The sequence below is a fragment of the Balaenoptera physalus genome (assembly GCF_965194825.1).
Source record: "Balaenoptera physalus genome assembly, chromosome: 18".
Taxonomy (NCBI): Eukaryota; Metazoa; Chordata; class Mammalia; order Artiodactyla; family Balaenopteridae; genus Balaenoptera; species Balaenoptera physalus.
In genome coordinates, this window is record NC_138899.1 from 73861832 (window position 1) to 73887356 (window position 25525).

General features: G+C 46.1%; 1 protein-coding gene across 1 annotated transcript in view; it reads right to left on the minus strand.

Annotated features, from left to right (window-relative positions):
- B3GLCT (beta 3-glucosyltransferase) overlaps positions 1 to 25525 on the minus strand; it is a 112893-nt gene that overhangs the window by 83771 nt on the left and 3597 nt on the right. Inside the window, exons 2-3 of the mRNA XM_082435346.1 lie at positions 14872 to 14921; positions 8838 to 8877 (exon numbers count right to left, since the gene is read on the minus strand). Of these exons, the coding sequence (XP_082291472.1) occupies positions 8838 to 8877; positions 14872 to 14921 (90 nt within the window). The remainder of the gene's footprint in view (positions 1 to 8837; positions 8878 to 14871; positions 14922 to 25525) is intronic.

Below are 25525 nucleotides of genomic sequence, written 5' to 3' on the forward strand. Positions count from 1 at the left end.
GCCTCCCCAGAGGATGTGATGAGGACACCAAGTCCTGGGGACACCCAGGGACGACTTTTCCAACAGAGAGAGCAGTGAAGGTTTGGGACAGCAAATGGAGTGTTGGGCCCTGAAAGTATTACAGTTAGGGGAGGCTGTACGGTGAGGTAAGGAACGGAATGCATGTGCTGGAGTTACCTGTATGAGGCAAAAGCGGAAAGGTGTACCCAGGTCCTACAACCCTGACACAATGAACGACGATCACATTCAGCCCTACCCCTATTCCAGAAAAGAACCAGCATAGTACAGTTTGGTTCTTAAATTCCTGCTGTTCTTTATATCGGCACCAAGAAATATTTCCTGACATACATCCTAAGGCCTCCTGGACTGCATCGCATTCTGGCCGAGTCTAGATATCCGGGTTGTCTTCTCTGCTCATGCCGTTCAACCACGTGACTCTTAAGCTCTCACTGCCCGGTCAGTGGAACCAAATTAGACGATTCCGCTATTTCCCAATCCCTTTGCTGATACTTCCCTAAACCCACTTCAATTTGCCTTTAGCAAACACTGTCACAACTCAAGACAGATTGTCATTGTTTCTCCTCCAGGAATGCGTGATAAATGGGTCACACACTAAGTGCCTGACAATAATGATGAGTGTGACGGGCGAGAAGGGAAGATAGTCAAGGATACAGCGAGGACCCACTCGGTGCTAAAGCCTTCGGTAGCTGTAGAACTTCCAGGAAACAGGACCGGAGATGTCTGCAGAGGGAGCCCTGTAGGAGGATTAACTCTTCTGTGAAGGGGAAAGCAATCAAAGGTGGGGACACACAGTTCTTTGAGGCAGAAGCCCGGTGTGTCTCCCTTTGCTGGCAGAGCAATAAAGCTATCCTTTTCTTTTTCTTTTTTTCTTTTTTATAAATTATTTATTTTTGGCTGTGTTGGGTCTTCGTTTCTGTGCATAGGCTATCTCTGGTTGCAGCAAGCAGGGGCTTCTCTTCATTGCCGTGCGCGGGCTTCCCATTGTGGTGGCTTTTGTTGTGCAGTGCAGGCTCTGGGCACACAGGCTTCAGTAGTTGCGGCACATGGGCTCAGTAGTTGTGGCGCACGGGCTTAGTTGCTCCATGGCATGTGGGATCTTCCGGGGCCAGGGCTCGAACCCATGTGCCCTGCATTGGCAGGCAGATTCTTAACCACCGCGCCACCAGTCATTGGTTCAAGATGGCAGAGTAGAAGGACGTGCTCTCACTCCCTCTTGTGAGAGCACTGGAATCACAACTAACTGCTGAACAATCATCGACAGGATTACACTGGAACTCACCAAAAAAGATACCCCACATCCAAAGACAAAGGAGAAGCCACAATGAGATGGTAGGAGGGGCGCAATCACAATAAAATCAAATCCCGTAACTGCTGAGTGGGTGACTCACAAACTGGAGAACACTTACACCACAGAAGTCCACCCACTGGAGTGAAGGTTCTGAGCCCCACATCAGGCTTCCCAACCTGGGGGGTCCAGAAACGGGAGGAGGAATTCCCAGAGAATCAGACTTTGAAGGCTGGCGGAATTTGATTGCAGGACTTCGACAGGACTGGGGGAAACAGAGACTCCACTCTTGGAGGGCACACACAAAGTAGTGTGCGCATCGGGACTCATGAGAAGGAGCAGTGATCCCATAGGAGACTGAATCAGACATACTGCTAGTGCTGGAGGGTCTCCTGCCGAGGTGTGGCGTGGCTCTGTCTCACCGTGAGGACAAGGACACTGGCAGCAGAAGTTCTGGGACGCACTCCTTGGCGTGAGCCCTCCCAGAGTCCGCCATTAGCCCCACCAAAGAGCCTGGGTAGGCTCCAGTGTTGGGTCACCTCAGGCCAAACAACCAACAGGGAGGAAACCCAGCCCCACCCATAGGCAGACAAGCGGATAAAGTTTTACTGAGCTGTGCCCACCAGAGCAACAGTCAGCTCTACCCACCACCAGTCCCTCCCATCAGGAAACTTGCACAAGCCTCTTAGATAGCCTCATCCACCAGAGGACAGACAGCAGAAGCAAGAAGAGCTACAATCCTGCAGCCTGTGGAACAAAAACCACATTCACAGATAGACAAGATGAAAAGGCAGAGGGTTATGTACCAGATGAAGGAAAAAGATAAAACCCCAGAAAAACAACTAAATGAAGTGGAGACAGGCAACATTCCAGAAAAAGAATTCAGAATAATGATAGTGAAGATGATCCAGGACCTCAGGAAAAGAATGGAGGCAAAGATCGAGAAGATGCAACCAATGTTTAACAAAGACCTAAAAGAATTAAAGAATGAACAAACAGAGATGAACAATACAATAACTGAAATGAAAAATATATTAGAAGGAAACAACAGCAGAATAATTGAGGCAGAAGAACGGATAAGTGACCTGGAAGATAGAATGATGGAATTCACTGCTGCAGACAAGAATAAACAAAAAAGAATGAAAAGAAATGAAGACAGCCTAAGAGACCTCTAGGACAACATTAAACGCAACAACATTCGCATTATAGGGGTCCCAGATGGAGAAGAGAGAGAGAAAGGACCCGAGAAAATATTTAAAGAGATTATAGTCAAAAACTTCCCTAACATGGGAAAGGAAATAGCCACCCAAGTCCAGGAAGTGAAGAGAGTCCCATACAGGATAAACCCAAGGAGAAACACACTGAGACACATAGTAATCAAACTGGCAAAAATTAAAGACAAAGAAAAATTATTGAAAGCAGCAAGGGAAAAACAACAAATAACATACAAGGGAACTCCAGTAAGGTTAACAGCTGAATTCTCAGCAGAAACTCTACAAGCCAGAAGGGAGTGGCATGATATATTTAAGGTGATGAAAGGGAAGAACCGACAACCAAGATTACTCTACCCAACTCTACCCAGCAAGGATCTCATTCAGATTTGATGGAGAAATCAAAAGCTTTACAGACGAGCAAAAGCTAAGAGAATTCAGCACCACCAAACCAGCTCTACAACAAATGCTAAAGGAACTTCTCTAAGTGGGAAACACAAGAGAAGAAAAGGACCTACAAAAACAAACCCAAAACAATTAAGAAAATGGTAACAGGAACATACATATCGATAACTACCTTAGACGTGAATGGATTAAATGCTCCAACCAAAAGATACAGGCTCACTGAATGGATACAAAAACAAGATCCATCTATATGCTGTCTACAAGAGACCCACTTCAGACCTAGGGACACATACAGACTGAAAGTGAGGGGATGGAAAAAGATATTCCATGCAAATGGAAATCAAAAGAAAGCTGGAGTAGCAATACTCATATCAGATAAAATAGACTTTAAAATAAAGAATGTTACAAGAGACAAGGAAGGACACTACATAATGATCAAAGGATCAATCCAAGAAGAAGATAGAACAATTATAAATATATATGCACCCAACATAGGAGCATGTCAATACATAAGGCAACTGCTAACAGCTATAAAAGAGGAAATCGACAGGAACACAATAATAGTGGGCGACTTTAACACCTCACGTACACCAGTGGACAGATCATCCAAACAGAAAATTAATAAGGAAACACAAGCTTTAAATGACACAACAGACCAGATAGATTTAATTGATATTTACAGGACATTCCACCCAAAAACAGCAGATTACACTTTCTTCTCAGGGCGCACGGAACATTCTCTAGGATAGATCATATCTTGGGTCACAAATCAAGCCTCAGTAAATTTAAGAAAACGGAAATCATATCAAGCATCTTTTCTGACCGCAACACTATAAGAAATCAATTACAGGGAAAAAAAATGTAAAAAAGACAAACACATGGGGGCTCAACAATACGTTACTAAAAAACCAAGAGATCACTGAAGAAATCAAAGAGGAAATCAAAAAATACCTAGAGACAAATGACAATGAAAACACAATGATCCAAAAACCTATGGGATGCAGTAAAAGCAGTTCTAAGAGGGAAGTTTATAGCAATACAATCCTACCTCAAGAAACAACAAACATCTCAAATAAACAATCTAACCTTACACCTAGAGGAACGAGAGAAAGAACAAACAAAAACCAAAGTTAGTAGAAGGAAAGAAATCATAAAGATCAGAGCAGAAATAAATGAAACAGAAACAAAGAAAACAATAGCAAAGATCAATAAAACTAAAACCTGGTTCTTTGAGAAGATAAACAAAATTGATAAACCATTAACCAGACTCATCAAGAAAAAGAGGGAGGACACAAATCAATAAAATTAGAAATGAAAAAGGAGAAGTTACAACGGACACTGCAGAAATACAAAGCATCCTAAGAGACTACTACAAGCAACTCTATGCCAATAAAATGGACAACCTGGAAGAAATGGACAAATTCTTAGAAAGGTACAAGCTTCCAAGACTGAACCAGGAAGAAACAGAAAGTATGAACAGACCAATCACAAGGAATGAAGTTGAAACTATGATTAAAAATCTTCCAACAAACAAAAGTCCAGAACCAGATGGCTTCACAGGTGAATTCTATCAAACATTTAGAGAAGAGCTAACACCCATCCTTCTCAAACTCTTCCAAAAAACTGCAGAGGAAGGAACACTCCCAAACTCATTTTATGAGGCCACCATCACCCTGATACCAAAACCAGACAAAGAGACTACAAAAAAAGAAAATTACAGACCAATATCACTGATGAATATAGATACAAAAATCCTCAACAAAATACTAGCAAACCGAATCCAACAACACATTAAAAGGATCATACACCACGATCAAGTGGGATTTATCCCAGGGATGCAAGGATTCTTCAATATACGCAAATCAATCAATGTGATACACCATATTAACAAATTGAAGAAGAAAAACCATATGATCATCTCAATAGATGCAGAGAAAGCTTTTGACAAAATTCAACACCCATTTATGATAAAAACTCTCCAGAAAGTGCGCATAGAGGGAACCTACCTCAACATAAAAAAGGCCATATATGACAAACCCACAGCAAACATCATTCTCAGTGGTGAAAAACTGAAAGCATTTCCTCTAAGATCAGGAGCAAGACAAGGATGTCCACTCTCATCACTATTATTCAACACAGTTTTGGAAGTCCTAGCCATGGCAACCAGAGAAGAAAAGGAAATAAAAGGAATACAAATCGGAAAAGAAGAAGTAAAGTTGTCAGTGTTTGCAGATGACATGATACTATACATAAAGAATTCTAAAGATGCCACCAGAAAACCACTAGAGCTAATCAATGAATTTGGTAAAGTTGCAGGATACAACATTAATGCACAGAAATCTCTTGCATTCCTACACACTAATGATGAAAAATCTGAAAGAGAAATTAAGGAAACGCTCCCATTTACCACTGCAACAAAAAGAATAAAATACCTAGAACTAAACCTACCTAGGGAGACAAAAGACCTGTACTCAGAAAACTATAAGACACTGATGAAAGAAATTAGAGATGATACAAACAGACGGAGAGATATACCATGTTCTTGGATTGAAAGAATCAATATTGTGAAAATGACTATACTACCCAATGCAATCTCCAGGTTCAATGCAATCTCTATCAAATTACCAATGGCGTTTTTTACAGAACTAGAAAAAAAAATCTTAAAATTTGTATGGAGACACAAAAGACCCTGAAGAGCCAAAGCAATCTTGAGGGAAAAAAACGGAGGTGGGGGAATCAGATTCCCTGACTTCAGACTATACTACAAAGCTACAGTAATCAAGACAGTATGGTACTGGCACAAAACCAGAAATATAGATCAATGGCACAGGATAGAAAGCCCAGAGATAAACCCACGCACCTATGCTCAACTAATCTATGACAAAGGAGGCAAGGATATACAATGGAGAAAAGACAGTCTCTTCAATAAGTGGTGCCGGGGAAACTGGACAGCTACATGTCAAAGAATGAAATTAGAACACTCCCTAACACCATACACAAAAATAAACTCAAAATGGATTAGAGACCTAAATGTAAGACCGGATACTATAAAACTCTTAGAGGAAAACATAGGAAGACACTCTTTGACATAAATCACAGCAAGATCTTTTTTGATCCACCTCCTAGAGTAATGGAAATAAAAACAAAAATAAACAAATGGGACCTAATGAAACTTCAAAGCTTTTGCACAGCAAAGGAAACTACAAACAAGATGAAAAGACAACCCTCAGAATGGAAGAAAGTATTTGCAAACGAACCAACGGGCAAAGGATTAATCTCCAAAATATATAAACAGCTCATGCAGCTCAATATTAAAAAAACTAATAACCCAATCCAAAAATGGGCAGAAGACTTAAATAGACATTTCTCCAAAGAAGACATACAGATGGCCAAGAAGCACATGAAAAGCTGCTCAACATCACTAACCATTAGAGAAATGCAGATCAAAACTACAATGAGGTATCACCTCACACCAGTTAGAATGGGCATCATCAGAAAATCTACAAACAACAAATGCTGGAGAGGGTGTGGAGAAAAGGGAACCCTCTTGCACTGCTGGTGGGAAGATAAATTGATACAGCCACTATGGAGAACAGTATGGAAGTTCCTTAGAAAACTAAAAATAGAAGTACCATATAACCCAGCAATCCCACTACTGGGCATATACCCTGAGAAAACCATAATTCAAAAAGACACATGCACCCCAATGTTCACTGCAGCACTATTTACAATAGCCAGGTCATAGAAGCAACATAAATGCCCATCAACAGATGAATAGATAAAGAAGATGTGGTACATATATACAATGGAATATTACTCAGCCATAAAAAGGAATGAAATTGAGTCATTTGTAGAGATATGGATGGATCTAGAGACTGTCATACAGAGTGAAGTAAGTCAGAAAGAGAAAAACAAATATCGTATATTAACGCATATATGTGGAACCTAGAAAAATGGTACAGATAAGCCAGTTTTCAGGGCAGAAATTGAGACACAGATGTAGAGAAGAAACGTATGGACACCAAGGGGGGAAAGCAGTGGGGGTGGGGGGGTGGGATGAATTGGTAGATTGGAATTGACATATATACACTAATATGTATAAAATGGATAACTAATAAGAACCTGCTGTACAAAAAAATAAATAAAATACAATTCAAAAATTCAAAAAAAGAAAAAGCAATCAAAGCTTCTCTAATTCTCCCATTTCTGAGTATATACCACGCACCAACCATTCCACTAAGTACTAATCTCTCCCGGTCAAAAATTATCTCATGCTGGTGTTTTTCTGATGAGAAATCAATGTGATGGTCTTCTGACAAAAGCTGCATAACAAGTGCCTGGGACTTCAGGCTGGGGGATGGACACACACACACACACACACACACACACACACACGAAGAGCCACTCAAGTGATGTCATACTTGGTGAGAACAATGGTCACCAGTGAATGTATTGATTAGGCAATGAGTCAAAAGAGGAAAAAAGACTGCCCCACGCTTGGAGTCGGTCACCCAGCCCTGAGCACTGTGAGACCAGGATCCAGGCACTGATTCTGCTGGGATGGCTGCTTTAGTAGCCCCATCGCCACCCCGGTCCTGTAGACTGACGTTAAGACTGGAGCAAGTAAGCTCCCTGAGTCGTTTTTCAGATGAACTGATACGAAGTTCAGTATCACTGGATCTGCCATTTGCAACTTGGAGACTGTAGATTCACTTGCTCAGGCAGCTCCCCAGGTACGTTCAAGACCACATTCCAGACCAGGGCCATTGTTCATTTAAGAACCACTTACTACGAAGAGGCCCACCAGCTCCCACAACATAAACACACAGCCAAATGCCCAAACGCACAAGGGTTGGCCGCAGAGGTAAAATCTCTGAGGATTTTAAGTCTCCTCCCGTGAGGAGTGGCTCGGCCACACAGGGTGTTGTTATGCAGGGAAGGCAGAGCAATGAACCCCTGTGGCTCCTTAAACACGGCTGCTCTCAGATCCGAAGACCCCAGCCCACCCCGTGTGGTCCCCGCACACTGGGCCCAGCACAGGCCATCCTACCCTGCCACCCGGAGGGGGGCCTCTCCTGCCTTCTAGATGCCTCAGAACCCAGGCCCAGGCAAGGAGGGCCTAGGAAGGAAAGCGTCCCTTTCCCCCCTCCAAAGGCCCACCTCCCAGGTCTCCACGGCCCACCCTGGGATGACTGACAATGATCAAGTTCACACCCTCTGGGAAGAGACCCAACACACAGAGGCGCGGCCCTGCCCTGCCATCAACACCCTGGGGCCCGCTGCCCACGGAATCCGAATCAGAACTCATGGTCACACCCCTGAAGATGCTCACAATATATGGGGGGAGAAAGATGTGTGTAAAAGGGAGTGCGGACACGGGTGCTGATGGGCTGTGAGGCGGGTACGGTGTGTCTGCGAGGCAGCCAGGAGTGGCCTCGCCCCATGGTTCAACAGAAGACGCGGCTGCCAAGCTGACCCGAAGGGGACGGGCGTGCTGCCTGAAGGTCAGCAGTGGCGACCGGCTCCAAGTGGAGGGCACGTGAGCAAAGGCCACGGCTGACCCTTCATCCCGCGAAGTGTGCAACCCGAAGAACAGCCTCTGTCTCGTTCGCCTCTGCACCCTCACAGTGGCCCCCCTGGCATGGGAATCTGTCCTTATTGGCAAGTCAGTAAACTGTGGCCGAGGGAATTAAATCCAGCATATTAGCTGTTACTTCCAATATGTCAATCTGAAAAGTGTTCTCCCTGTGTCTTCATGAGGGTAAACACCAGGCTGAGCCAAAGACGGACTGTTTGGACAACAATATTTATCCCATAAATAAAATCAGAAAGAAAAATTCACTTCACTGAAATATAATTTACAAGAAATACAGCTGGATACATACTCTTAAGTTAAAAAAGAAATCATTACTCACCTATGTCATTTTTCTCTGATATACCACTTTTCTCCAAATTCTGTATTTTAAATAAAAGAGAAAAAGATAAATCTCGTCACATAACAAAACTAGCAATACACCAAATAAATATGTATGGTACATATTAACATTTGGGGGTAGACATTGAAAATGAGAGCTTGGAAATGCTTCCCTAAAGAAAGAGACCAAAATTAAGGGGGCGGGGGAAAGCAGCAACAATGTATCAATACTTCTGCATCACAGCAGAAGATTCCTATGGGGCCGTTCCTCTCTTATGTGATCCTGAGCAAGTCACTGAATTGAGGTGAGGCTCGCTCTTCCAGAGTAAGATGGTTCATGATGCTCTTGGGAGGGTTAATTTTAAAAACCTGTAAATGCTAAGCGTTACAAACATATCAGAGATAGTACCGATTCTAGTTGTGTGTTCCTCGGGTAAATGAGCTCTACTAATTATCATATTTAACATTTTGGGGGCTCAGATGTACTGCCCTCAAGAATGACACCACCAGGACTTCCCTGGTGGTCCAGTGGTTAAGAATCCTCCTTCCAGTGCAGGGGACGTGGGTTCGATCCCTGGTCGGGGAACTAAGATCCCACATGCCGCGGGGCAACTAAGCCTGCACACCTCAACTACTGAGCCCGTGCGCCACAACTAGAGAACCCCAGGCGCCGCAACGAAGATTCAGCGCAGCCAGAAAATAAATAAATAAATATTGTGCTTGCGTGGTGTATCTAAAAAAAAACAGAAAAAAGAATGACACCACCGTGTTCTCTCCTACCTGAGAAGCAGCCCTGAGGGCCTGAGCAGGACCGTGGAGGGGGTCAGCCTCGGGCTCATGAGATTTCATGAGCACAGAAGGGACGTCTCAGAGCTGCAGAGCTGCAGACGCAGAAATCTGGACGTGGGCACATGAGCACAGAAGTACCTGATCCTGATCATGGGTAAATCAGGGGAGGAGCTCTTCAAAGGCTTCTCTGACAAAGCACAGAGTGCCGGCAGCTAAATCTGCCACTTTCATTGTCTTCTCTGGCAGAAGGAATTTTCTCTCTAACTGCTCCTTTCCATTTGCAACTGCCACATGCTATAATTATGACAAATGGACGGTGGCAAATACCCCTCCGTTTTCTTCACAGACTGCAACAAGAAATGCAGTTGTGAGCCTTTATCAACAAAACTGGAACAGCTTAAAAGCCAAGACGCTGCCACAGAGGCGTGTCCTCTCAGGATGCAGGAGGGACCGTGACAGCCGATGGAGGAGAGGGACACAGGGGAGCGGCCACCTCTGGTAGCATATTCTGAAATTATCTTTGTCTCAAGAACAGAAATACCACCGAGTCGAGAAGAACCTCAGAGTTACGTCCTGATTCGCTGTACCTCGGGATCAAGTGACACTTTACCTAATCCTGATAAAGCTCTTTTCAGAAGAGCCACTAAAGAAGACTGGAAAGCTCAAGCCACTTCCCTACACGTGCTGAAGCAGAGCCAGGCTATCGTCCTAGGTTAGCGCGTGTGGACTCACTGCCCCTCTGGCCAGGACCATGGCCTGCGCTTGGGAAGGGAACCCTCGGCTTCCCCTTGGGCCAGGCTGCCTTCTCCTTGCCAGGCCACGGCTTTGGCTGCCAGATGAGGATAATGGAAAATTGGAGATTTTAGATTTAAAAATAGCACTGGAATGGATGAAGAAAATGTGGTCCCTCCATACAACGGCCTTAGAAAGGAAGGGAATTCTGACACCTGCTACGATATGGATGAACCTCGAGCACATTATGCTAAGTGAAATAGGACGGTTATAAAAAGACAGAGACTGTATGACTCCACTTACATGAGGTACCTAGGACCACTGAATTCACAGAGATGGAAAGCAGGGTGGTGGGGGGCTGGGGGAGGGGGATGGAGAATTGTGGCTTACTGGGTGCAGAGGTTCAGTTTTGCAGGATGAAAAGAGTTCTGGAGACTCCTTGTGCAACAGTATGAATATACTTAACACTACTGAACTGTACACTTAAAAATGGTTAAAATGGTAAATTTTATGTTATGTGTATTTTACCACAATTTTTAAAAAATAGCACAGGAGATGATCCAATCCAACACTCCCCCTTTGCAAGTAAGGGAGGCTCAGAAAGATACAGGATTTGCCCAACATCCAACAGCCATTCCAGCCACAGAGCCAGGATTAAAATCCAGGTCTCTCTCTCCTTTCCAGCATTCCTTCCTTACACCCACTGATAACACATGTCCGGTCCTCCTCCAGAGGCGTTCTTCAGAAAATATGTGTCATTAGATGGAAATATATTTTGAGAGTACACTAAGAGTAATACCTACAACAAAAGTCACCTTTATCCAGAAGTAGAACACAAGAAATATCCTGAACTCAGTGATTCCAGAGTAAACAAGCTGGAACAGGAATTGGACTTTCTACCAGATGCCTTGGTAAAACCAAAGAAAATCAACCAAAATTCCACAGCTTTCTATTTGTTATTAAGCCCTGCAGCTCCGACTGCCTGACACAATAGCTAGGACATGATTAGCCATTTCAAATGGCTCAATTTGTAAACTGTAAAAATAAAATATCCAAGAAATACTTGAATTAGGTGAACTGAAACGGAACCAGAATGGTCTTCAGTAATTTCCCCTTTGAGAAAGAAAATTAGACTAAATGAACGAATTGACAGAACATTTAAAATTCTGTCTCCAGCTTCCCTCGTGAAAAGGCTTAGTTCTTCCTAAGAAGAAACACATGGTTTGTTTTATTATCTCTGCTGCCGCATGTTTCTGACACTGACATCAATATCCATCAAAATGTGCTCAATGTCAAAGTTTTCTAAGTCAATGGAATTGCTACTCAGACAGGAACGACATTTGCTACCAGGGCATCTAACCCACAGACAGCTCCTACCCTAGCCAGGAAAAGACAAATCCAAGTCACCCTTCCGTGCAGGTTTTATTTTTAAGGCACAATAGATTTCAACACTTGCAATCCATATATGCGATGCTTAGTTTATAAATCCTTCATTAAAAGAAAATAAAACAACCTCAAAGAATTTGTTATGAAATCTTTTAAGAAGAAAGAGACGTAAACTGGCATCTTCTACACGGTTGCAAACAATCACCACCCCCTAGATCTCAAATAAAATGAATGAATCATTCATTTGATGAATGAAATGAATCATTTCATGAATGAATCATTCATCTGATTCAGATGTGGTCATCATTACACTCAGTTGTAAGCTGGGCCCGTGCTCTAATTCTGCCTCTACCATGCACTAGTTCAGGGCTCGGTTTCAGTGAAATAGGAATCCCAATTACAAGACCTACTTGCCAGGGTTGTTGTGAGGGTTTCGTCAGATGACGTAATGTCTGCCCAAAGCAAATGCTCAGTAATTATTAACTCCTACTCTTTTTTATCGTCCTCATCATCCGCTTCATATGAAGTCAACGACCGCCATAAAAGAAATTTAACTGAGAAAAGCAGTAAGGTCTGCGGTTCCTCTGTTACTTTGATCTGTGTGCGTACCTCTTGAAAGGCTGCATAAGACATTCCTTGCTGTTACAGCAGGTCAGCATGGAAACAGGGAATGGCACTGCTCTAGGTGGTGGACACACACCCACTTCATCTTCAAAACCGCTTTTTGAGGGCAGTCCTGTTACCCCGTCTTACAGACGAGGAGGATGGACACAGTGAGGTCTGGTGAGTCCCGCAGGGGTTCAGGGTTGTAGAAGGGCCGTGAACCACAGCAGTTTGGCTCCAGAGCCCGGCTCTAAGCCTACGTCCCACAGGGTCCAGGATCACAAGCCAGCACAGAATGTAAGGCCGGGCAAAACTGCAACTGGGAGACAGTTTGGTGGCTTGGCTGAGGTAGCAGCCTGAGCCCGAACCTGCGAGGGCAGGCTCCGCGGAAAGCTGGGGTGGGTGAGAATCTGACAGAGCCAGGGGCCAGGAGCCCAGGAGGGGAGCCTGGGCCAGAGGTCAAGCCCCGGGCAGGATGACAGGGCACCCGCAGCCTCGGGATTCTGGTAGGAAGCCGCCAGCTGCCAACCAGCGAATCTGAGCGGTCTGGGGAAGGACCCCAGCCCTGAGCAGGGCTGGCCTAGTTCTAGGGAACCAGAGCCCTCGACCAAAGCGAGCAGTGCGGTGAGCAGGACGGAAGGCGGCCTTCTGGGCAGCGGTGTCAGATCCCAATCGGTTCTGCTAAGAGTGATAGACTAATGATAATCCCGGATTAACGCGGTTATTGGTAAAAGCCTTAACTCCTATCTCAGGTTCATCGACAGATGACCTTGGACAAATTGATTCTCCTCCATCTCCCAGCCTTGGGTATGGGCTACAGTAGACATTTTTTTTTAAATTTTTTAAAAATTTTTTATTTATTATTTATTTATTATTTTTATTTTTGGCTGTGTTGGGTCTTCGTTTCTGTGTGAGGGCTTTCTCCAGTTGTGGCGAGTGGGGGCCACTCTTCATCGCGGTGCGCGGGCCTCTCACTATCGTGGCCTCTCTTGTTGCGGAGCACAGGCTCCAGACGCGCAGGCTCAGTAGTTGTGGCACACGGGCCCAGTTGCTCTGTGGCATGTGGGATCTTCCCAGACCAGGGCTCGAACCCGTGTCCCCTGCATTGGCAGGCAGATTCTCAACCACTGCGCCACAAGGGAAGCCCCTACAGTAGACATTTTATCACTGCCGCTCCTCATGGGATTAATGGCTTTTCGGCTCTGCAGCCTAAGCACAGATGGGGTTAACGGCCTTTTGTCAATGGCTTTAATACTTTTGCATGAAAGATGACACTAAGATATAGGACTCACCTTATCTCTATCTCTATTTATATATGCATTTAAGGCCAAATATATATATATTTCCTCTTTTGAAAAGATTAGCAAAAACCTCCATTTGAAAGAATGGGCTATAATTTCTAAATTTATTACACAAAATTTTAATTCCCTATTAATAACCCTTAAGTTCATTATAAACAAGCCTTATTATTGCCAAACACACACGTGACAATGCACGTGACAATGTAATACAAAATTGCAGTGTGAAAAATTCAAGGAGTCTGAAAATTTGGATTCTGACTTCACCTTTTAATAGCCATGTGACCTTGATCAAATCACTTAACTTCTCCAAGGGTAAATTTTCTCTGCTCTCCATGGGAATGTCTGCTTTGCTTAGCAATAACATGATCACTGAGAAAATCAAATTAAATGAAATGTCTGAAAATGCTTTATTAATCACAAAGAATCTTAAAACTGTAAGGAATTATTATTCGCATTTAGGGATCCCATGGTATAGTTAGAACAATCATACTCCATTGGCAAAAGAAACATTCTATTTAAAAATGCTTTTATACTAAATTGTGAGGTAAAAAAATAGCCAACTGAGCCTTAATTAATGTGACAAAAACAACTCATATTTTTAAAACATTCTCTTTCTCATATACTAAACTGATCTAACGCAACCCCAAGTGGTAAAATTTAGACGCAGTTCTTGAATGCGACCAATGATGGAAAAGGAGCAGCTCTGAGATTTGGAAAAGTGCTATCCCCTCTCCATGGGTCCCCCACGTCTTGGTTTCGGGTTCTGACTGTGCAAGGAGCCTGGCAGTCACCTTTGGGGGTCTCTTGACCAGTCCCCAGGATGCCCTCTCAGACGGTGCCACCTTCAAGGTGAGGGACACTCAGGCTCTTGTGACCCTGACACAGCATAATCCTTTCACAGGCTGGGAAAATTAAGGCCAAGGTTAAGACGCAGTAAGACTGGAGAAAACTACGGTATCCAAGCAAGACTTCTAAAATGTCTAGCTTCGTAACCAAGCACCTTTTTTCTTAAAATGAAATTTAAAACCAAGTGGATCTGCCTTAACTATAAAGGATTTTTTTTTTTCAAGCAAGCCTATCTGTAAGTTGCTGCTGTGGGTTCAAAAATCTATGTTAACCAACATTTCATTAATTCATTGAAAGATGAAATCATTACAGCTCCTATTAAAGAAAATACAGACAAATCTCAGATAGGAGGAATAGATCTGACTTTACAATTAGTACCTTAGACTGTTTGACTTCCTTCTTCACATCTTTAGAAACCAAAGCAAAAGCTGGAAAAAAAGAGAAACATTTTTACATTAAAATCAGCAATAAGGATTCATTCTCATATTCAACAGTTTTACTTGAAATGGGGAAAAAAATCATACTTTAACATGATCAATTTTGCTCATTTTTAAAAGCACCTGCAATTGCTACAAACTAGTACCGCAGGCTGCCTTTCTCCAGACTTAAGATTTTCCATCAGTGTGAAGGCAACATGCTTAGGTTACCAGCTAAGGAAATGCTACATCGAAGGAGTTACGATCTGAGTATACCACTCGTGTCTGTAGCTATAAACCACAAGATAGATGCATACGGAATACGACTTCTTAGAAACCTGGATTCTGGTACCTCCTGAAGCAAAGCGGAATTGCTGAGAATCGAGCAGGAAGAAGTACACATTTCTACTCTCACACCCCTGCCAGAGCCTGGTGGGCCGCAGAGCTAAATCTGGGGCAAGCTTTCCGCCTCGGCGGTTTCGGGTCAACAGCGCGCTGCACGCGGGGAGAGTTACCAGAACCCTGCTGAAGCCACGGGGCCAGGGGAGCGAGAGGAATTAGAATCATTCCCCATTTAGAATGATTTAATGTTGTGAGTCGGAGCGCGTAAACAGACAAAGATATCCCTAGAGACGCATCCAGGCTCCACATTAAAAATAATAATAGTAACCTGACAGTAACATGTGGAAAATAGAAAGCAAAATGATAAACCAAACAGTCAGGAAGGTTAACCAGACAAAGAATAATGCCTTAATTTTACAGTGCACTTCTCCTGAAAAGCTAAGAGGAAAGCATTTCGTAGAGTTTGCTTTCTCCAATTAGCATTCCCAGGAAAAAAACGAGCCATGCCATGGAGCAAGAAGGTACTGAAGGGCTGGCCAGGCAATTCCAAGGAGCAGTAGTGCAGTGCCAGGACCATGGGGGTTGGGGGGTGGTCCCTGGGCAGCAGGAGGTCCCACTCAGAAGCAGGAGATAACGCCACCCATCCCGAACCTCTGACCCCTCCCACCCTATCTATCCCCAGACATCCGCTACCTCAAATTCTCTCTCAACCAACATTTGCTCAAAGGAAATAATCTAACACATATTCACGCTAAGAAGCAAACGACTAACGTGGTTTAATCATTCCCACTTCCAGGATGACATTTCAGAAGGCAGGGTGAAATCCAAATGAACCTCTCTGGGGGATCTGAGATGCCAACAGGTGTTGTATGTGGCTCCCGTGAGTAAAGCCCACCACTGCCCCCGCCCTTCCCTCTGCTTTATTCTCCTCCAGAGCACTTACCACCACTGATGTAATATATACTTATTTGTTTACTGCTTGTCTTATATATTAGTTTAATGTAAGCTCCATGAAGGCAGGAATATGGGGTTTTTTTCTTTAGGAATGTGGTTTTATGTACTGTTTGCCCCCAAATCTAGAACACAGCCAGCACACAGAAGGTCAATAAATATTTATCCACATGAGTGACTGAACGAATGAATGCAAGTCTTCCCAATCCGTCACTTAAGGGCTGTCTCCTCCTTACAACGAACATTGCCAACCCAGCAGAACAAAGGAGCTTAGTGCCCCCATTTAATTTATGTTCACTAGGGTATGATCTGCTTTCTCACTTTTTACGCACACACACGCGCCAAAGCAAATGCAGAGCCCAAATCATTCGTTAAGTTCTAAGAAGAGAGGAGAGATTTAACCTCAAACACCATTTAAATTCTGCTTCTGGGTATTTAATATTTTGGTTTTGTTTATCTCTAAACTAGCATGCACATTTAAAACCCTCAAGAAGATCTCAAAAATAGAATTATTAATAAACATCATACAGGGAGGTTGCAACACATCAACACCACCCAGCATCACAGAATTCCAGAAAACAGAACACCGTAGCAACTTGCGGGATATAAAAACTGAGGTCAATCTAATGCAGGACCTGAGACTCAAAAATCCATCTTCCCCAAACCCATCGATGCCTTATTCCAAACATAGACAGTCAAAGCTCTCTGGGTAAGAATTTCCTCTTTTTTTTTTTTTTTTTAATTTATTTTTATTTTTATTTTATCTGTGGCTGCGTCAGCTTTTTTTTTTTTTTTTTTTTTTTTATTTATTATTTTTGGCTGTGTTGGGTCTTCGTTTCTGTGCGAGGGCTTTCTCCAGTTGCGGCGAGCGGGGGCCTCTCTTCATCACGGTGCGCGGGCCTCTCACTGTCGCGGCCTCTCTTGTTGCGGAGCACAGGCTCCAGACGCGCAGGCTCAGTAGTTGTGGCTCACGGGCCTAGTTGCTCCGTGGCATGTGGGATCTTCCCAGACCAGGGCTCGAACCCGTGTCCCCTGCATTGGCAGGCAGACTCTCAACCACTGAGCCACCAGGGAAGCCCCCAGAATTTCCTCTTTTATCAAGAAAAATAACCTTCCCAATTTAACAAGTTCAGTGACCCCTCAGCTAATAACCAGGGTTAGTCTTACCTCACTTTTTTGCCAGGCCAGGTAGCTATGTGAAGAAGAAGAATATGTCAACACAAAAGCCCCTGCCCTTCAGAACACAGACTCTGTACTGAAGAAAAACTGTCTAGTTGGTGTTGGTTCTAAATACTACTAACACATCACCTTTCATAAATAAGCAACTAATATTAGTTGACAGTGTTACAGTTTAAAGTAGGAATTACAGAGAGGAAAGATGTTCCCCGTAAGTCAAGTGAATTCCACAAATCCTCCCTGTCTCTATGGAATAAAGACACCATAATTTTATTCAGACAAGGCTGCACTGAGGGAAGGGTAAACTAGATTTTAGTTCTCCCCAAAAATACATCGGCCTAATGGTAAAATATCCTTCTAAAAAAAAGGAAACAAAACATATTTATCCCTATCACTCTGCTGTGAAACTAAGAACTCCTTTTTCCCACGATAGAAATAAATTATACAATATTTAAAGCGATAACATAAGAAATGCCGTTACTTTCAGGCATAAGAGCAAATCATAATATGGCAAGATAATCCCCATTAGATGAATATTACAAAAAAATACTAGCTGGTTTTATCTTTGCATTTCCATAATCTAAATAAAACAAAAGAAATCATCAAGGAACCAAATGCAGTTTGAAGGCACAGAATATGCTACGCCATTAACAAATCCAAATTTAAAATAATGAATCATTTACAGAATTCCTACCAACAAAATGCCAGCTTTTGCAGTTCGTGGAAATGAAGGAGAAATGGTGCTGATAGAGGAGGAAAGTGAGAAAAATTAGCAAGTGAGGTAAGAAAGGACCTGTCACCTTCAAAAACCCTAACAAGAGCACAGAGTAGGTATCTCACATAGCAGGGGGGGGGGGCCCGGGGGGGAGGGGTGGCCCCCTGAGGCTCAGTGTTTGCTGTCTGGCTTCATAATTTCCAGGTTCAGTGGGGAAAAAAAATATTCTTGAAAGCTTGGCCTTAATGCGCAGTTGGAGAAATATTCCAAAGTAAATCATGCTCTTCTATGCCAAACTGCTGTTTAAAAGTAATTTTCCCTTTTCTATTTTCAACATGAATTCCTGTGAGTTGCTACAGGGAACTATATTTAAAGTGCAAATCAGGGCAGGCAACAGAAATAAGACCTTTCTCACGATAACTTTAAATGATTCAAGCCAGCTAATGTGCATTAGCACACCTATCCCGAGTGATAAATCAAATTGTACAGCTAACCTGGGCCTCAGATTTATAGGCCAGCCTAGCCCTCGAGTGAGAGAAAATGGGAGAGGAATTAATTGCAGTGATTTAAGCAACACTAACCTACTGTCTTCTGTTCCTGGGAGGGAGGGAGGGAGGCAGCAGGACCAGCCCAGGCAGGAAGGCGATTGCGCCTCCTAACGCCTGTTTCGTTCCTGTGCCGGACTTACCCTCCCAAGCTCTCCCGGTAACATTTATCAGAGAAACCAAATTAAACACCAAAAACCGAAAGCAGTAAGACGTTCAATGACCTCCTCAGAGGAGAGCTGCCGGGATGAAGTGAGACGAGGCGGAAAGTGTCCAGCGAGGGCTCAGCATAGACTAAAGGCTCAGGAGGTGCTGGCGGTAGCCCTGCTGGAAGAGGAAACAAACGATCGACCGCCATGGGGCCGGGTGGTCGTGGGTCCTCCACACAAGCCGGGAGGGAGGGATCTGAGCCGGGCCGGACAGGTCAGAGCTCACTGCACCCCTGGGAGCCCGCGGCTGGAGCCCCCTAGCTCGGGCCTCCCCCTGGTCCGTTCTTCTCTGCGACCTACTTCACTGAACAGGTTTCAGTGGCACAGCCTTGCCCCAGCGGCTCGGGCTCCCCAGGGCTTCCAGGTTTAATCGCAGCTCCTCCGAAGGGGCCTGAAGCTCCAGGATGCAAGGCCTGCAGCCAATTTACTTTGTTCCAACTACCTGCTTTGAAGATAATCCCTGGCAGCAGAGGAAACAGAAACAAACGTGCTTGGTCCAGGAACTGGGGCAGGACCTGCTTTCCTCATCCTCCTCTGACAAGTCCACTGTCTCCAGGGTTGTGGACATGTCGGGGGGAGGAGGGGGCACCCAACCACAGGATGGAGGGCCCGTCACTACGCAGGGCTGAGGACAGAGGGCAGAGCCAGCCGCTGGCGGCTGAGGATCCAGTGGTGGAGCCCATGGAACGGGCCTAGAACAGGGCCTGGCACACGCTGAGGGCTCTGGGCGAGCAGCTACCGTCACTATCGTTATTAATCTATGCTATTGTTTGTTCACCAGAAAATCAAAGAGTGGCTGCATGTATTACGGGCCACACGTCATGCCGGGAGCCGGTGAAGATGAATAAGCAGCTCCCCAAGGAGCTGATGGTCTCACGTGACAGATGAGTCCCTTCACCAATGACCAAGTGCAGATGGGCACCCTCTGATGGCAGCTGTTCTAGTGGCACCTCCAAGGGAGCCCCTGAAGAGGGAGGGCAAAACACCAAGCAGGGCAGCAAGCTCAACGCGGGGCCTGAGCACGTAAACTCCAGACAGCAGAGACTTCAAGTACAGAGGAGGAGGCCTGGAAACAGGCTTCTGCACACAAAGCACATTAAACAGCCCAGTGTGCCCAGACCATGGACAGCCGGGGGGAGGGGAGCGACCCGGGCGTGGACAGCCGGGGGGAGGGGAGCGACCTGGGCGTGGACAGCCGGGGGGAGGGGAGCGACCCGGCGTGGACAGCCGGGGGGAGGGGAGCGACCCTGGCGTGGACAGCCGGGGGGAGGGGAGCGACCCGGGCGTGGACACCCCGGGGGGAGGGTGTGACTGGGGCCAGAGGTGAGGCTGGGGATGACAGGGCCACACGGGAAGGGGGTTAGTGCTAGGGAGTCTGGTTTTGTTCTGAGTGCCATTAAAAGCTTTGGGAGACTTTTAAGGAGGGGAGTGCCATGTGGAAATGTGTGCCCTAGACAAGCTTCCAGAGGCAGCGTGACAGGGCCACACGGGAAGGGGGTTAGTGCTAGGGAGTCTGGTTTTGTTCTGAGTGCCATTAAAAGCTTTGGGAGACTTTTAAGGAGGGGAGTGCCATGTGGAAATGTGTGCCCTAGACAAGCTTCCAGAGGCAGCGTGTGGGGTGGGCTGTGGAGGGACAAAGAAAGACACATGCGCATGCCAGCTGGGAGGGTAACGGGGCCAGGCAATGGGAGGTCAGGGACTGACTTAAGACGAGGCGGCGCCTGGGCAGAGCGGCGTGGGGAGCGAGAGTGGAGCTGGAGACACTGAAGAGGCAGAGTCTCCAGGCCTTGAGAAGGACCCTGCAGGTGGATGAGGGCAGGGAAGGAGCGGGCAGAGGACGAGTGCAGATGACTCCGGGTTTCAGACCCGAGGGGCGGGTAGACTGGGGTGCCCGTCACACGCTAGAGTATAACGAGCGGTGAGCGGATTGTGGGAAAACTCAGTCTGGTTCCCAGTCTCCCGAGGTGCTGCCGGGCATTCAAGCGGACACACCCCACGGCAGCCTGGGCCCCGGTGAGCCGCTCGGCGCAGAGGCGCTCAGTGTGTCCACGCGCGAGGGAACTGAGGGCGCAAGGCTGGACGGGGAAGACGGGGGCAGGGGAGCCCCGATATCTCAGGGACAGAACTGCAAAGGAGACAAAAAGGCATGGCCAGGCAGAGAGGAGGAGGCAGGCGTGTAAGGCGCCTCCAAGGTGTCCCTCTCCTGAGAGCTCCACAGAACGCGGGAAGACGCCGCATCGCGGGACCCCGTGACCACGCGGACGAGCGCAGCCCCCGGGTCACACGCGGAGCCTAACTCACACACCACGTGCCATCCAACCCGCCGCTGAGCAGCTCAGCAACGAGGCCTCTGGGCGCGTCCGCCTCCCCCCCTGTACAGCGGGAACTTAAACCAGGGAGGACTAAGGCAGTGCTCGTACACGTCCAGGGCCGGGCCTGGCCTGCGGGAAGAGCTGCAGCTGAGCCGTTTGCTCAGGTGCCGGGTACCAACAGCAAACTCTCAGGGAAAGAGATCTGCCGCCCTGGGGACAACGCCAGCGCAATTCTGCCAGCACAGCAGGTGGAGAGCTGGACGGCATTTCGTGTTGGGAACCCCTTTGCGGTGTTCCACGGGTTCACTTACAAAGGACGCAGCCAGTTGGGAGAAGCAACGAGAGGCGCAGCCCCTTGTGGCAGGGAGCACACAGACCTGACATTCCTCCTCGCCCGAGCCCACGGCTGCCCACACTTGCTCTCGCTCCAAACACGTCCCCTGTTTCCTCACAGAAGTCAGTGGGAAAGTGGAGTTTGGAACACAGATCTTCCCTCACTTGGAAACGACGTTTGCCAGGACCAATATATTCTACGTGCCAGAGGGTAAGCATACGCGCAGGAAGGACACTAAATGGGAGGAAAAAGAAGAAACAGGAAATAACCATGTATTTTAGGAAGGAAAAGATCTTTGGCTTCTTTGATTCGTATCTCATTTAAACAGATGATACGAAAACCCATATGCCACTCAGGATCTGAACACAAGAAAATTCTAACTCACACAGAGCTTGGGGAGAGAGTCATAAGCACGTTCCACAGGCTGAGTCATGGGTGAGGGGCCGAAGAATCGTGACCACACAGCCCACTCCAGAACACACAGAAGGGCTCCGGGAGAGCAAACACACAAACACGAGGAAATGGGCGCTCCGTACAATTCCTTTACACTGCTACAGTCTACTCAGCAGTCAACTGTCAGGCTCATTTATGCCTGGCTTTTGGTATCTTAATTTTATAACATAAAAAGTCGGTCCCAAAAAGCACCCCCGTTGGTGCCACTGAATCCGTGGCATCCACAGCCTGAGGTGTTCTAGCGCCTCTGGGAACTCACCTGTCTATTATCCAGAAATCTCTGCTCCAACAACGTACTGCTCCTGTTTTTGAGACTCATGCCCCACGCACTACAGCCCCTCCAGTAGCGTCTATAAATCTGCCAAACGATGCCGGAACCAGAGAAAGACTTCTTAGTTCGAGCTCTGGGGTTTCTAGTTCCCTTTCCAAAGAGACAGAACACCTGACTGCCGAATATCAGGCCTCAGTTCCACACTTTGCTCTCTCCAGAACAGCTCCTTACTTCATCTCAAAGACAAAGCAACCAGCAATCACCTTTACATTCTACAGACGTGCAGGAAAATCACCCAGTAACAGTCCCAGTTTACACCTGGGCCAGGGGGGCCTGAGAAGGGCTCTGCGCCTGCCAGCACACACAACTCACCTGGCCCCTTATTAAAGATGCAGATCCATGGGGCCTCATTTTGGCTCTCTTGAATCAGAAAATTCTCAGGCTGGGACCCAGAAATCTGCATTTTAACAAAGGGGACCTTAACAAAGGGGACTCTTTAAGACCCTGAGGTGTTCCCGTATGTGCTTAAGTCTGACACGCCCTGGGATGGTCAGGGAGACTGGCACTCAAGGGAACGGAACGAGGCTTTTCCCCAAACAGGCTCTGGCCATTTATCTTCCTTTACCTCCTTCATTCCATAAATGAAAAACAAGCTCCTGCATATCCACCCTCGAGGATCTGGAGAAGATAAATTCAGCGTGATGTGCAAAGAGCCTTAAGCTTCTTATGGGAAGCAATGACATAAACCAAAACATATCACCTTTTCAGATCATAAAATATTCCTTTATGAGTGGAAGCAAGTCGTATCCCTCGGAGAGACCAGCATTGCTATACTTGAGATGCATTCAAATCTTATTTGATGGTACTTTAACTCATTTGTTTTGTCTAAACCTACAGCTTTACATCGTATCAGCTTTACAGATAGACTGTTTGCTTCCCCAACTTCTTCCAAATCTTCAGTACACATACATTTTGAGTAAACGTTTAAATAAATTTATGTTGTCAATCAAGGCTCTCTTCTTTAAAAAAGAAAAAAAAAAAACCAAAACTCAAATTTCCCCCTAATCTCTCTTGAGCTGACCTCTCCTCTGAGTTCCGGACCGGCAGATCTAACTGCCCACCAGACATGGTACCTAAGCATCTCACATGCACCCCCAAACTCAACTTGTCCAAATGGAACTCATCATCCTCACCTCCCCTTAAAATTAAATTTTAGAAAACCATCTGGGTACTTAATGCCACAGAACTGTACACTTAAAAATGGTTCAAATGATTCATTTTATGTTGTATATATTTAACTACAATAAAAAAATTTTTCTTTTGATTAAATCTGGTCCCTCTCCATCAGTGCCTGTATCAGTAAATGGAGGCGCTCTCCACCTACAGCTCAGAGCAAGAACCTATGACATCCTTGACCCTCCTCTCAGCCCACTGGACCAGTCAACCACCGCGCCTCAGATTCTTAATCAGCTCTCACGTGGCCTCCTCACCAGCCCCTCACGTCCACACTGGCCCCTCCCATCCCTGTTCTAACGAGCGTGAGCTTGTTAAAATGCAAGTCAAATCACTATCACTCTCCTAAGACAACCCTGCAATACCCCCTACCACTCTAAGGACAAAGTCCAGAATTCCTCCCCCAGCCTTCACAGCCCTGCATAAGCGGCCCCGACTGACTGTCCAGCCCCTCCCCTCTCCAGCCCTGTCCTTTCTCCACCAGCTTCCTCCAGCACAGCTCTGCCCCTGCGGGCGGGCGTGCTCCCCTCCTTCCTCCCTCCCTCCCTCCAGGTACCTGACCTCTGCTTCCCCTTTGGGTCTGAGCTCTGATGTCCTTCCTTGAGAAACTCCAGCGTTCCCTGGTGGCCTAGTGGTTAGGAGTCCGGGCTTTCAATGTTGGGCCCTCTGGGTTCCATCCCTGGTCTGGGATCTCAGTTCCCACAAGCCGCACGATGTGGCAAAAAAAAAAAAAGAAAAAAAAACTCCAAGGTTTCTCAGCCCGGCACCATTGACGCTTTGACCAGATAATCGACTCTTTTGGGGTGGGAGCTGTCCCGTGCACTGCAGACCACTCAGCAGCACTCCTGCCAAACCAGCCCCTGTGACAGCCACCTACAAGCGCTCCCTGGGGGGCAAGATGGCCCCCTGTTGGCAACCACTGCTCCAGACTCCAGGTAAAAAGCCACAACTGTCCCTGCAACACTTAGCACAGAGCCCTGTACGCCGTCACCACAGCACCGGGCAGGCTGCAATCCTGCTCCTGGTGCAGTTCGTGTTCAATGTCCCCTTCAAGACTGCAAGCTCCACAAGGGTAGGGACAGACTAGATCGGTCTCCTTCCTGCCCTGTCAACCCCAGGGCTTGACACATAGTAGACAGTACTCGACCCTTCCGGAATAGATGAAGAAACTGTGAGTACAGCTCTTCCTTTTAATACTATTTAAGTTATTAACACGTTCTCGTAGTTCAAATCAGCACCTACACTGAATCTGTTTTCTTTGGAAGGAGCTTAGTGATCAGACGGTTGAAATGTGACATTAAGAGAGACTCTCAATCACTAAGAGGTCTGATAAACCCCTGACACCCACCATCATTTTTCCTTTATATTTGGAAAGATGGAATTAGCACTCCTGTATATTGTTCTTCAGCAAGAATCTGCTCAACACCAAGATGGACTACCTGTAATGCTACAAGGAAGCAAAACGTGTAACATTTGCAAATTAGGCTTGCTGTATAATGTTTCTAATGAAAGCAAAACACCTGGCCCTTAATGGTCCAAATGAGATCAGTAATTACCACTTGCTCAAGTACTGGGCCCACAGTGTTTTCCTCAGAGGTAGTTAACAAGAGGGTCTGGACATCTCCTCCCCTCCCCCACCCCCATGAGAAACAGCTGCTCTTCCTCCCTCCCCTTCCACCACCCGCCCCCCCACCCCCAGCCTGACTACTGGCCACAGGCCAACTCCCTTGGGTCAAGTCCATGAGCAAGGGGGCCATGCCAGCTTGGGGGTCCTGGACCACCTGGACAAAAGAGAATCCATCCAGACGGTTAAAATCTGTGCCAGTAACATCTGAGTACTGCTGAGGAAATAAACGGAAGGCTTAAAAATCCAAAATAAAAAAAACACAAACCAACCTGGAGCCAGGTGTGACTCTTAGGGTCCTAAAATGTCTGACTTACTGCAATGAAAAGAATCTGAGCAAGACCTGTCTCAGAATGAAAAATCACCCCTAATTTTGGCAGGCGCTAAGAAATATAATCCCGACTCAGAGTAGACACAGGGATACGAAAGACAAACGTTAACATCTATCATT